The sequence below is a fragment of the Neofelis nebulosa genome, chromosome 8, assembly GCF_028018385.1.
Source record: "Neofelis nebulosa isolate mNeoNeb1 chromosome 8, mNeoNeb1.pri, whole genome shotgun sequence".
In the NCBI taxonomy this organism is placed as follows: domain Eukaryota; kingdom Metazoa; phylum Chordata; class Mammalia; order Carnivora; family Felidae; genus Neofelis; species Neofelis nebulosa.
Genome location: NC_080789.1, coordinates 106,996,041 through 107,009,689, shown reverse-complemented (window position 1 = coordinate 107,009,689; position 13,649 = coordinate 106,996,041). Strand labels below are relative to the sequence as shown.

At 40.5% G+C, this 13,649-nt stretch overlaps 1 protein-coding gene across 5 annotated transcripts in view; it reads left to right on the top strand.

Annotated features, from left to right (window-relative positions):
• Positions 1-13,649, top strand: part of CACNA2D4 (calcium voltage-gated channel auxiliary subunit alpha2delta 4) — a 113,095-nt gene that overhangs the window by 51,792 nt on the left and 47,654 nt on the right. For all 5 annotated transcript variants that reach the window (XR_009265983.1, XR_009265982.1, XR_009265981.1 and 2 more), the window contains 4 exons: positions 696-741; positions 835-932; positions 3,228-3,321; positions 11,618-11,713. Coding sequence is in view for 1 of the 5 variants with exons in the window: in XM_058744169.1 (XP_058600152.1) it covers positions 696-741; positions 835-932; positions 3,228-3,321; positions 11,618-11,713 (334 nt within the window). In the remaining 4 variants the exon portion in view is untranslated. The remainder of the gene's footprint in view (positions 1-695; positions 742-834; positions 933-3,227; positions 3,322-11,617; positions 11,714-13,649) is intronic.

Genomic DNA, 13,649 nt, shown 5'->3' with positions numbered 1-13,649 from the left:
CTTCCATGGGTGAGACCAACCAGTGATCCAAGGACTTGGAATTATGGACTCAACCAGGCTTACTGTGGGGAAAGGAGCATCACCCTGTAGCTATTTGCCTTATGTCTATGTCAGTCCAGTACCCCTTTTAATGACTCCACAAATTTCCCCTTGGCATTCCTATCATCCTTTCTTCAATTTAACAAACCTCAATTGAGCACCTATTTTTGAGGACTGAGTAGGTGCTCAGTAGGGCAATTGTTCATTTACTCATTCAATCAACAAACATACACTGAACACACAGTTAGTGTAGGTACAGCAAGAGGCTACAGAGATTACACAAAACAAACTTGGCCCATCTCTGAGTTCTACTTTTGACTGGCCATTTAACTCAGTTGGGTACAATGCAGACAATGAAGCAAAAACCACTGGTTTCAAAGTATCAGCTCTTTGAGAGATCCAAATAGGTGGGATTTGGACACAAGACAATGGGAAGAAAAAGCATTTCAGGAAGCAGGAGCAACATGGACAAAGGCATGATTTGTACAAACCCAGCACCATCCTATGGGTTGAGTCCCTACTCCGAGCTGAGAACAAGGAAGAATAAAACCCAGTCCTTCCCTAGAGAAGCTTCCTGGCAGTTGTTTGTAAACAATTCAGGTGCACATCCTCACAACAGTGAGGAGCACCGTACTGAGTGTGAACTCTGGTTTCAGGCCTGCATGACTTGCTTCACCCAGATCTGACCTTAGCCAGTGACTGGTAAGTGGGAAATTCGCTGTTCACGAAGAGTAGAGAATGGGAAGGAGAAAGGTGGAATTTTCTTGAGGTAACATTGATTCTCCTGGGCTCCAGGATCTACTGCATCACAGATATCGACCCAGACCATCGGAAGCTCAGCCAGCTGGAGGCCATAGTCCGCTTCCTGACAGGGGAGGACCCAGATCTGGAGTGTGAGTGCTGACCCCGCCCACCGAGGACTTTCTTTTTTCTTTTTTTCTTTCTTTCTTTACTTATTTATTTATTTTATTTATTTTTTTAATTTACATCCAAGTTAGTTAACATATAGTACAATAATGGTTTCAGGAGTAGAATCTAGTGATTCGTCCCTTATGTATAACACCCAGTGCTCATCCCAACAGGTGTCTTCCCTAATGACCCTTACCCATTTAGCCCATCCTCCCACCCATAACCCCTCCAGCAACCCTCAGTTTGTTCTCTGTATTTTAAGAGTCTCTTATGTTTTGTCTACTTTTTTCTTTTTTTAAAAATTTGACTACATGTGAGTTTTAATATGCCATTTATCAAAAATAATATAAGAAATTTAAGTGAAATCAAAAAAAATACACTAACCTTGATGGATAAGGTTTCGATGTGTGGTTTTTTTTAAGTGTTGACTTGTTGACATCTTATCACATTCATTATCACTGTCAACTTTTTTTAGTTCTAGTTAACATAAGTATTATATTAGTGTCAGGTGTATAATATAGTGATTCAACAACTCTATATATTACTCAGTGATCATCATGATAAATGTACTCTTTAATCCCCATCGCCTATTTCACCCATCACCCACCCACCTCCCCTCTGGTAACCAAGTTCTTTGAATTTCAGAGTCTGGTTTTTGTCTGCCTATTTTTTCTTTGTTTTGCGTCTTAAATTGCATATATGAGTGGAGTCATATGGTATTTGTCTTTCTCTGACTTATTTCACTCAACATTATACTCTCTAGATCCATCCATATTGTTGCAAATAGCAAGATTTCACTCTTTTTTATGGCTAAGCCACTGAGGACTTTACTTACTGCCAAGTAGCCTTATCCCTGGAACTCACCCATGGCTTAGGGAGAACAGGGAGATTTTCAAAGAAAAAGACAGAACTAGCCTCCCTATGGGACCACAAAGTTGTCTAAGTTCCTGGCACTGTGACAGCATGAGTGTGTCCCCATGTCAGGGACTGAGATTGCTTTAAGCCTCTTTCACCGGGCACTGTTAAGCCTTCAAAGAGACACTCACACAGTGTAAGGGCATCAGCAGCCTGCCCCTAGATCTGTCCCTACTACCATCTAGCTGATACTGATGCTCTGTTCTCTAAAGTCCTCATCTCAGCAAAGGAGAGCATTTGGCCAGATGGCATCTTGTAGCCTGTGGTCTGTGAGAGTTTTCCAGTGCCTGGCTCTCAGGCTAAACTTAAATTCCCCAACACAGATGCAACTGGTGAAACCACAGGGCCACACCCTCAGCAGGGTCCTTCTTGTTCCTCTTTGGAAGAGGGACACACAAATGTCACCCCTAAGATAGGACCTTGCTTCCATGCAGGCCCAGAAGGGCACTCATTTGTGCACTCACTCCATCAGTAATCAGTACTGAGCATGTACTTTGTGCCATGCCTGGGGTAGGCACTGAAGCTACAGAGATGACCCAGATGAGGCCCTTATTCTCATGGAGCTTGTAATCTAGTGGAGAAACCACACAACAAAGAAGCAAGCATGTGTGTGTAGGTGTAGGTTATTCCAGATTGTGGTAAGTGCCATGAGTAGGATACTGTATGGGATCCTATAGAGCGCCCAACTCTGTCAGGTAGTGTTACTTATGCTGAGGATAAAAAAGAGTGACCCGAGTGCCTTCACAGGTACAGGGTCTGTTTTGGGGGTGATGACAGAGGTGATGACTGCACATCATTGTGAATGTACTAAATGCTACTGAGTTGTATACTTTAAATTGGTTGATTTTATGTTACATAGATTTCACCTAAATAAAAGTAGATAATTTTTTTAAAGAGAGAGGGAAAAGAGCCACACATGCAAAGAGTTGGAGGAAAGCATCCAGACCAGGGAACAGCATGCACAAAGGCTCTGAAGCAAATTCACGTGCACAGAACTGGCAAAAGGCCAGTGTGTTGGGAGGGTGATGATCAAGTTGCAGACTGATGGCAGCAGAAAGGAGAGGTAGCCTGGGCTCAGGGCAAGATCTGATGTCCCTGAGAGATTCTAATCTCACGGAATACCAGAGCTGGGAAGAGCCTTAGAAATCAGTTCTGCTCACATGTTGTTTGGGATTGAGGATGTGAAGGCTGAGGGAGACGACATGATTTCTTCAAGCTCACATAGATGGTTTTATGTGTCCCAGATACATGTTTATGAGACACATCCCATTCCCTGAAGTCGGGATTCCTTACAAAGGTGGATGAGCTGTATTCAACATCATAGAGGAAATAAGTGGTTTGGTCTCCTTTTATTTTGTCCCCAGGCGATGAGGAGCTGGTGCGGGAGGTACTGCTTGATGCGGTGGTGACGGCCCCCATGGAAGCCTACTGGACAGCGATGACTCTCAACACCTCTGAGTATGTCAGTCCAGGGTGGGGCTGAGGGTTCTGTGGAGCGAAGCAGCTCCAGCCCCTAGGATTCCCTTGGCTGAGTCAGGGTCCCTCCCACTTCCTGGCTGGCAGCTCAGGAGAAAACTGGGTCCAAGATGAAGGTGATGACAGTGGGCAGACATGGGAGGAGTGAGAGCTTCCTTCACATGGGCCCCAGTAAAGCAGGGACTTGGCACAGCTTCCACATCCCACATGTGCTGCTGCTCTCCCCTCTGGAAAAGCACCAAATGTGGGTCCCCCCGGCATAGCTCAGATCCCCCACCCACACTGCAGCAGCCCCGTTCCAAGAACACCTCTCTCTTGGGGTTGGTCTGTAGCTGTGTAAGCCTGTTTGCCAAGTACCCTGGAAAGAGTGGTTCAAGCAGGACCCAATTTCCAGCACATAAGGTCAAGACACTATGAAGTACAAACTTGGCCTTTACCAGTGCCTTAGATTTCCTCACTCCCTTTGCTGATATTTATCTTGTGCTATCAGGTTTAGTGAATAGGTAGAAAAAAGAAATGAATGGTGTGTGTGTGTGTGTGTGTGTGTGCGCTTGTGCACGCATGTGTGTTGGGAGGGTACAAGATATTAATGAGGTTAAGAATACAGTGGACTACACCTTGTTCCTGAATAGGAAGATTCAACGTTAACATCATGAAGATGTCAAGCTCCCCTAAGACACTCAAGTTAATTAATGCTCTCCTAAAGAAAAGAATAGAATTTTGTATGAAACAACCACCTATTTAAAAAAGCAAGATGCAGACTACTGTGTACAGTTTGAAACCATTTCTATAAAAAGGAGGGAAAACAGTATATCTGTATGTGTGTGTGCATGCGTGCATGTGTGTGTATAAAGTCTATGAAAGTCCAAATAGGAAATAGTTCACTGTATAACTTATAACTTTTTGGTATAATTTTGAACCATGTAAATGTATTACATATACAAAATTAAATGAAGCTAGAAAAAATAAAAAGAATATAGCAGGCCAGGCACTAAGTACTTAGTGTATATTAACCTCATAACCACCTTCCAATGTAGGTACTATCATTATCCCCATTTTACAGATGAGGAAACCAAGGTAAGGTGTGATAAACAACTTGCCCAAGGTCATATGCCTCACAAGAGGTGAAGTTGGAGTCAAACCAGGCAGTCAGGGGATTGGATCACTGGTTTGGAGAGAAGGGGCATGATCTTCATCTTTCCAAGTTCAGAGATTAACCAGAGACATTTTTTAAAAATTTTTCTTTAATGTTTATTTATTTTTGACAGAGAGAGAGAGAGAGAGAGAGACAGAGCATGAGCAGGGGAGGGGCAGAGAGAGAGGGAGACACAGAATTGGAAGCAAGCTCCAGGCTCTGAGCTGTCAGCACAGACCCGACACGGGGCTTGAACTCACGGACTGTGAGATCATGACCCAAGCTGAAGTCGGACGCTCAACCGACTGAGCCACTCAGGTGCCCCATAGCCAGAGATGTTTTTAATGTTGAGAAACACTGAAGAATAAATATTCTTAACCAAGGTGTATATTAGAAAAGAAGACCTGGAGAATTAATATAAAATAGCATATTAATAAAGCTAGGGTGATAAGTCATATAATCACTCTCATAGATGCAGAAAGATATTTGAACAAATGTTAATATCCATGCATGTTTTAAAAAACTAATCAATGAAGTTAAAATTGACCTAAGCATGAAAGTCAACATCTGAACGGGGCTAGAGGCTCTCTCAACTAAAGACAGGACTAAGATAGCCATTCCCATATCCTTATTACTATTTAACAAGGTCGGAAGGTATTAGTCAGTGCAACCAAACAAGAGAATGCACCTAGAAGCAATGAGAAGGGAAAGGGAGAGGTAAATTATCTCTAAGAAGGTGATATGATTATATTTCTGGAAACCCCAGAAGAATTTATAGGAAAGCTAGTAAAACAATAACAGAATTTAGTAAAGTAATAGTTTATAATATGAACATCCAAAAATTAATATCCTTTACCTATAAAAACAAAACTAAATTTAAAATATCATTAGAGAATTCATATTTAAGAGGGAAAAAAATAAAATGTAATCAAACACCTAGGTATAAACTATAAGAAATATCCCAAAACTTACATAAGGAAAATATTAAAACACTCCTGGAAGACACAAACATAGTCTTGAACAAATGGGGAAGTATTCAGTGTTTTTGGATAGAAAGAATCAACATCACAAAGACATTGATCCTCCTTAGATTAATTTGTAAGTTTAATGCAACCCCAATAAAAACGTAATCAGTATTTTTATGGATCCAGATAAACTGATTATAAAGTTTATTTGAAAGAATAGTCAAGAAATTCCTGAAAAAGAAAAGCAACAAAGGAAGTTTTGTGCTCCCAGGGTATTAAAACATGTAATTTATGAAGTGTACTGACACATGAATAGAAAGGCAGACAAAGAGGAAAAAATAGAAAATCCAGAAATTCATCTAAATGCATGTGGGAATTTAGTATATGACAAAGACATCATGTCAAACCAGTGAGAGGAAAAAAATGGACTCTTTAATAACTGATTTGAGAGCCATCTGGAGAATGATAAAATTGTATTATTTCCTCACACCATACACCTGGACAAAGTCCAAATGACTCAGAGATTTAAATGTAAAAATGAAACCATATAAGTACTTAAAAAAAAAAAAAATGAACCAGTTGCTCTAAAATCTAGGAATTAGGAAATCTTTCCCAATGATGACTCAAACTTCAGAAACAAGAGAATGACTGATAAATTTAACAACATAAAAATGTTTATTTGGCAAAAATAAAAACATAAGCAAGGTGAAAACATAAATGACAAACCAGAAAAATGTTTGCAACTTAAAAAACAAAAGATTACAATCTTTTATTCTCAAAAAATGAAGAACTTCGAAAATAGAGAAGTAAAAGACCAACCACTTTATAGGAAAAATTACTAAGGTATATAGACAGTTCTGAGAATATATACAAATAGTCCTTAAATATATGAGAAAATGGTCAATATAGTTCATAATAAAAGGAATTCATATTAAACAGTACCAAGATTATATTCATCACTTATCAGATTGATAACCATCTAAGTTTGCTGACATGCACTACCGGCAAGGCTGTGGGGAATCAGGCTCTTGTATATTGTCAGTGGGTATACACAATGTTTCAAGGGCTATGGAGAAGAATTTGGCAATATCTAACAAGTTAAAAATGCATTTACACTTTGACTCAGCAAGACCACTTCTAGGAACATATTCCAAAGATACACTAATAAAAATAGGAAAAGATATATACATGAGCTTTTTGTTACAGCTCCGTTTAGTGAAAGATAGGAAATAACCTACATCCATCAGCAGGAGCCTAGTTAAATAAACCATGGTAGATCCACATAATGGAATACTATGTAACTGTAAAAAATGAGAAATCTATAAACTGTTATGGAATGGTCTCACCAATGGAGAAAAGTGTGTATAACACCTCCACTATTTATTTAAAAAGAGGAAATTCAAATATATTTTCATAGTTACACATATATAAACATAGACACATGTATGTATGTACATATGTACACATATATGTTTAATGGAACAATAAACAAGCAAACAAAAGTTACTTTAGGGAGAGTGAAAGACAGGCTTATAAATATGCTTTATTTTGCATATTTGACTTTGGAACGATGTAAATGCTTTATATCATTATAAAACAAAATTAAATTTTAAAAAATAAGCTCTAGAAGCCTGGGTGGCTCAGTCAGTTGAGCACCCGACTTCAGCTCAGGTCATGATTTCACAGTCCATGAGTTCGAGCCCCGCGTCAGGCTCTGTGCTGACAGCTCAGAGCCTGGAGCCTGCTTCCAATTCTGGGTCTCCCTCTCTCTCTGCCCCTAACCCACTCATGCTATGTCTTTCTCTCTCTCAAAAATTAAAATGTTAAAAAAATAAAATAAAATAAAAAATAAGCTCTAAAAAATTGAAAACAAAAGAAACAAATAAACCTGTGTATCAAGTTCATGAAATAACTGTACATAGATTAATTCCCTCAACGGACTTAAAAACACACACCATAAACAATAAATAAAATCATAAACCGAGTTCAATAACCACATTGCTAGAAACAACATTGGCACTGTTATTCTCAAACTATATAGATGGGTAGGGCAAATAGTATTGTGTTAGTGTCATTAGGAACCAAGGTTTTCAACAAACAAAAAAAGAGATGCAAATTTTTTAAATCAAAGAAGTTAAGATGTACTGCTGAATACGAATTGGAAATATCAATGAACTCATGATTATTTTCTCTGAAAGAAACAAAAAGGATATCCTAGCCCTGTACACTGAAAAGACCAACCTCAGTGAGCACCCCAGACCCAGATTGTGGACTTTCAATGTCCATATTAAGAAATTCTTATAGGGGCGCCTGGGTGGCGCAGTCGGTTAAGCGTCCGACTTCAGCCAGGTCACGATCTCGCGGTCCGTGAGTTCGAGCCCCGCGTCAGGCTCTGGGCTGATGGCTCGGAGCCTGGAGCCTGTTTCCGATTCTGTGTCTCTCTCTCTCTCTGCCCCTCCCCCGTTCATGCTCTGTCTCTCTCTGTCCCAAAAAAAAAAAAAAAAAAAGAAATTCTTATTAAAATGAGTCAGCGATCCTTGGAGAAATGTCTGATTTCAAGACAGTGACAAATGTACAAAATGAGCCAGGAGTATCTTGTCATAACCAGAAGCAAGAAGTTACTGAAGACTATAATGAGATTGTGCCAGTGGGACCCCAGAGCCAACTGGAAGCGATTCTCACTGGTTATAGGTGGAAAAATTAGAGCAGCAAAAGCAATGACAACTGCAGTGGATTAAAACATATTAGGTATGCTAAAATCCTGTGTTCACAATGATACTGGGGAGAAAAAAAGACTTTTGGTCATCTTCAGAAGATGTTAGGAAACCAACTCATTATTCTAAACTGGCAAGTAAACAGAGAGACAATTATTTATCCTAGATCTTCTGTAGAAGTTGCATCTCAGGATAACCAAATATTGATGAGGAGAAGTCTATCTTTAATCAAGTATTTCAGGTACAAATAAAATAAGGAAGAATCCTGTCTTGCAACCTCTCGTCAATGAGAGAGTGTGTGCCTCTTGACAAAGAACACACCACCTATAACTCAAACCTATGTCAAACCCATAGCTCTAACTGCTAGTTTATAAGAAATACATGGGACAAGAGAGCATGCTAAATAACACCACAGCATCATGATCAGCTAAACCCAGAATGCAGAAACTCTACAGAACCAACAACCTACTTCAGCAAATAAACTGCAAAGAGAAGAAGAGAGGGAAAGAAGAGAAAGGAAGGTTGAAAGTGACTAAACATGACTGATAACAAGTATGGGGTTCCTTTTGGGGATGATGAAAATGTTCTGAAATAGACTGGTGATGGCCATACAACTCTGTGAATACACTAAAAACCGTTTAATTGCACACTTTAAATGGATGAACTGTATGGCAAGTGGATTACAGTTCAATAAATATCTAAATTGAGATTGAGAAATGAGAGAGAGAGAAAGAGAGATGAGAAAAGTAAAGAGACATATGAACTATGGACCCTAGTCTGATTCTTATACAAATAAGCTTTAAAAAAAGTCATGAGGATTGTGGATTATTGGATTATTTGATGCTATTAAGGAATTGTGGATTTTTTTAGATGTGATAATGTCATTAATGATTTTTTCCATTCCTTATATTTTAATGATAGAAATTAAAATATTTATCAATGAAATGATATCTGAGATTTGCCTCAAAATAATCTGAGGGCTGCAGGAGGCTGTAGATGAAACAATATTGGCATAGACTGGTAATTGTTGAAGCTAATTTATGGGTGCAGGAGTCTCATTAGACTATTCCGTACTACTTTTGAATAAAGAATTGCATCCGGCAGATTTTCAGAGAAAGAGTCCCTTGGGGCCCACCCCTGGAAATTCTGGTTACTACAACATCAGAGGTGGGCAGCCAGTCCCATCTGCATCTCCAGACCTTGGTGCTTTTCCAGAATGTAGACCAAGTGTTTTAACCCAGCTCCAGGTACTATCAATTGATATTGCATGGTGCAACCTTCTTCACAATATTCCTTTAGGGATACCCTAATAGCCATACAGCTGAGCCTTGATTAAAAAAAAAAAAAACCCAGGGTGCCTAGGTGACTCAGTCAATTAAACCTCTGACTCTTGATTTTGGTTCAATCAAGATCTCAGCATTCAGTAGTTCAAGCCCTGCGTCAGGCTTGACTACCTTATACACTCACTAAAACCGCTAATCTAGGTACTAAGAGAAATTAGGTAGTCTCCTGCAGCAAATTGGGCTAGGCATGTGAATATTAATAAAGTTAGAAGTAATTAAATAAAAACCATATATAACAAGCCCACAGCTAATAGCATATTCAGTAGTAAAAACGATGAAAAGCTGAAAGCTCTTGCTCTAAGATCAGGAACAAGGAGCTCTTACCACTGTTACTCAACATAGTAGTGGAAGTCCTAGCCAAGCAAGAAAAAGAACAAAATGAAAAGGCAGCCTATGAAATGGGAGAAAATATTTGAAAATTATATCTGATAAGGGGTTAATAACCAAAACATATTTTTAAAAACTCACACAACTCAATAACAATAAAACAATCTGATTTTTTAAAAAGGGCAGAGGAACTGAATAGACATTTTTCCAGAGAAAAACCTACAGATGGCCAACTGATGCATGAAAAAGTTCTCAACATCAGTAATCATCAGGGAAATGCAAATCAAAAACACAGTGAGGTATCACCTCACATGTTAGAGTGTTATCAGAAAGACAGGAGACAAGTGTTGGCAAGGATATAGAGAAAAGGAAACCCCTGTGCACCATTGGAATGTGAATTGGAATGTGAATTGGTGCACCCACTATAAACAACAGTTTGGAGGTTCTTCAAAAAATTAATAATAGAACTATCCAGCAATCTCACTTCTGGTTATCTATCCAAAAGAAATGAAACCATTATCTTGAAGACATATCTACACCCCCATGTTCATTGCAGCATTATTTATAATAGCCAAGATATGGAAACAACATGTCATCACTGGACGAATGGACAAAGAAGATGTCCATATATGTCCAATATATATGAAGATATATTATTCAGCCATGAAGAAGAAGGAAATCCTGCCCTTTATGACAACTTAGATGAACCCTGAAGGCATTATGCTAAGTGAAACAAGCCAGACAGAGAAAGATAAATACTACATCATATCACTTATATGGAGAATCTATAAAAGAATAAAATAAAGTCAAACCCATAGAAACAGAGAGAAGAAAAGTGCTGTGAGCTGGTTGGGTGAAGATAGGTCAGTACAAAGTTTAAACTACAAGCCACATAAGGCCTCAGGATCTAATGTAAAACATCGTGACTCTAGTTGATTAACACTGTATTGTATAATTGAAATTAGCTAAGAGAATATTCTCAAATATTCTCACCCCCCCAAAAAAGATAAAAATACCTAATATGATGGATGTGTTAATTAACTAGATGGGAAGAGTCCTTTCACAATATATCAAATAACCATGATGAACACTTAAAAATTTTACAATTGTATATCAGTTATACCTCAAAAAAGCTGAAATTAAAAAAAAAGAGGTGATGACTCCCACCCCTGGTGCCATCATGGCAGAAGTATGGCTTTGAGACCATAAGAAAAACTAGTTACACTCCAGCTAGCTAATGGATTTTCTTTCTCAAATCTTGCTGGCAAGGTTATAAAGTTCACTGGGTTCCCATAGGTAGATGTAGACAGTGTCTTCTCCTTTCACAATTCAATAATAAGGTAAACATGTGAAAAGGGCTTTAAAGCTGTGAAGTGTCATGTACGTGTCGGTCATGAGAAGTTCCTGTTCCTGAGGTTCCAGGACAAAATCTCTTTTCCTGAATTCCTTCTGTCCTCCAGAGCCAACTCCCTTAAAACCTGGATGGACAAATTAGGAGAAAAAAAAAAAAAGCAGAAAGGCCGAGGCCCAAGAGACCCCATTAACAAGGGAAGATGCTGCCCAGGGGAGCCAGGTAACCAGATGTAACAAACATGATGCTCACAGAGGATGGCCAGTGCATGTGTGTACAACCCCCTGAGCAAGCAACGTGTCTGTCCATTTCATGCTCCCCATCCCAAAGATCAGGCCAAGAACTAGGAGAGGCCCACAGGTCTTCCCCGTGCCCCCAATGCCCTCTTCTTAGTCCCGTCACTGCACTGCATGATAACGACACCTGTTCTGTCTGCTTCACAGCGAGTCCGAGCAGGTGGTGGACGTGGCATTCCTGGGCACCCGGGCTGGCCTCCTCAGAAGCAGCTTATTTGTAGGCTCCGAGAAGGTCTCCGACAAGTGAGTCATGCTGGAGAGGGAGCGGGATCCCCGAAAGGTGTTCCTGTGGCATGTGGGCAGGCTGACTCTTGGAGTCCAGCAATGCAAGGAGGGTGGAAAGGTTATGGTTTGCAGATTGGGAGGGTCAGAAAAGTAACTCTTCCACCAGGTTTTAGATGCATCCTGGAGGTATCCCCGAGAAAGAAGGGACAGTGGCCCAGTCAGAGAAGAGAGTGGATGAGACTAAAGTTGGAAGGGTTAATCACTTCCGTAAAGGGAAAACCAGAAGTTGTTTTTCCCACTGGGACCAGTGTCTATGTGACAAGTGAAATTATTTGGCTGTGTCCCCTTTTTTGTTAACAACTTACATATCCCCTAAAACGGGGGTATTTTCCCCCATCCCACCCCAGGGACATTTGGCAATGTCCGCAGACATTTTTGGTTGTCACAGCTAGGGGATGGGGGCTTGCTACTGGCATCTAGTGGACAGAGGCCAGGGATGCTGTTAAACATCCTCACAATTATTTGGCCTAAAATGTCAATAGTGCTGCTCCCAGCAAAGCCTACATTTTGGGAGACCAGCTTGCCAGGGTGTCCTCCCCACCAAATACTGAAGCAAGGGGAGGATGGGAGCCAGAAAAGGGTGCTGGGTGGGGGTAGGAGAACAGAGCCACCTGCCACTCCACAAACCACCAGACTCAAATAGGCAGAGGCTACCAGGCACTTGGAGGAGAACAGTGAGGAGGCACCTCACAGTCTCCCATCCACACATGGCTGCTCTCACTGAATCCAAGCACACTCAGCCACGGAGTGCCATCTTTAAGCTTCTTCCAGGACTCTGACAGATCCATACTTGCTTGAAAGCTGAGGCCTTCTAGGAAAACAAAGTTGCTTCTCCCTCACCCACTTCCCCTCACTCCCAGAGAGGTGAACAGAGGAGAGCGCTGTCTCGCTAACCCTTTCCATGGCCCTGTCAGAGACAGAGCAAATGACTCAATGGACCAAATCTGGTAGGTAAACTGTAGATTCACTCTAAGGCCTTGAGCAGTGTGGGGAAGTGACCTCCCCACACTTACTACCCCTCCCGCTCTCCACCCACTTGTACTTCCTCATCTGCTTACACTTCCACCCCCACACAGAAAATGACACCCATGTCATTGCTGGCCAAAGTTGGACAGGGTGAACCACACCTGGCAGTATGAAGGGAATAAAAGCATCCTTTGTATTTCCCTAAATCCTCTCTGAAAGGCTTCTATGAATGGAAGAGGAAAATCTCAATACAGAGAGACTCTCCTGGCTTACAAACACAGCCACCACAAATGGCCGCATGGGCACCACGCAACTCCAGAGGTCTCCCTTCACCTAGACCATGATACACCTGGCCACTCAGGAATTGTGCAGGAGAGCTTCTTTTGAATATGTAAGCCAAGCACTCTTAAAATCAAACTTCAGTTATCCACCTTGTGGGTTATCCACAGTGTCTTTTTTAATCCACAAACCAGCTTTTCTCCCTGCCTCCCACTCTGCTTCTGGATCAACACTCCCTTCTGCTGGCTGCTGTGTGTTCAGGGAATATAAAACCATAATTAGCAAGGTAAAGCTGTTCAAAAAAAAAAAGATAACTCATAATGCATTCTAAACCCTGGAGGCAATGACTTTTGAAGTAACCATTTGGGGGGAATTTATGCCCTTCTATTAGTGCAGTGATAGAATTGACTATACAGTTTCCCCATTCAGACATGCCGATTAACCAGACAAAAGGAAATTAGGCTATATCCCAAAGAAATAAACCCTGCAGGCAAAGGAGTTTTCATTAAAAAAAAACAAAGGTGTTCTTTCACAATACAGGCTCTATACCTCCTCTAGCTACTAATATGTCATCAGGTACAACAGTATTTGATTCTGGAAAAGGCAGGAATTGCTGGGGAACATTGTGTGGGGTAAAACTAGGGGCTGT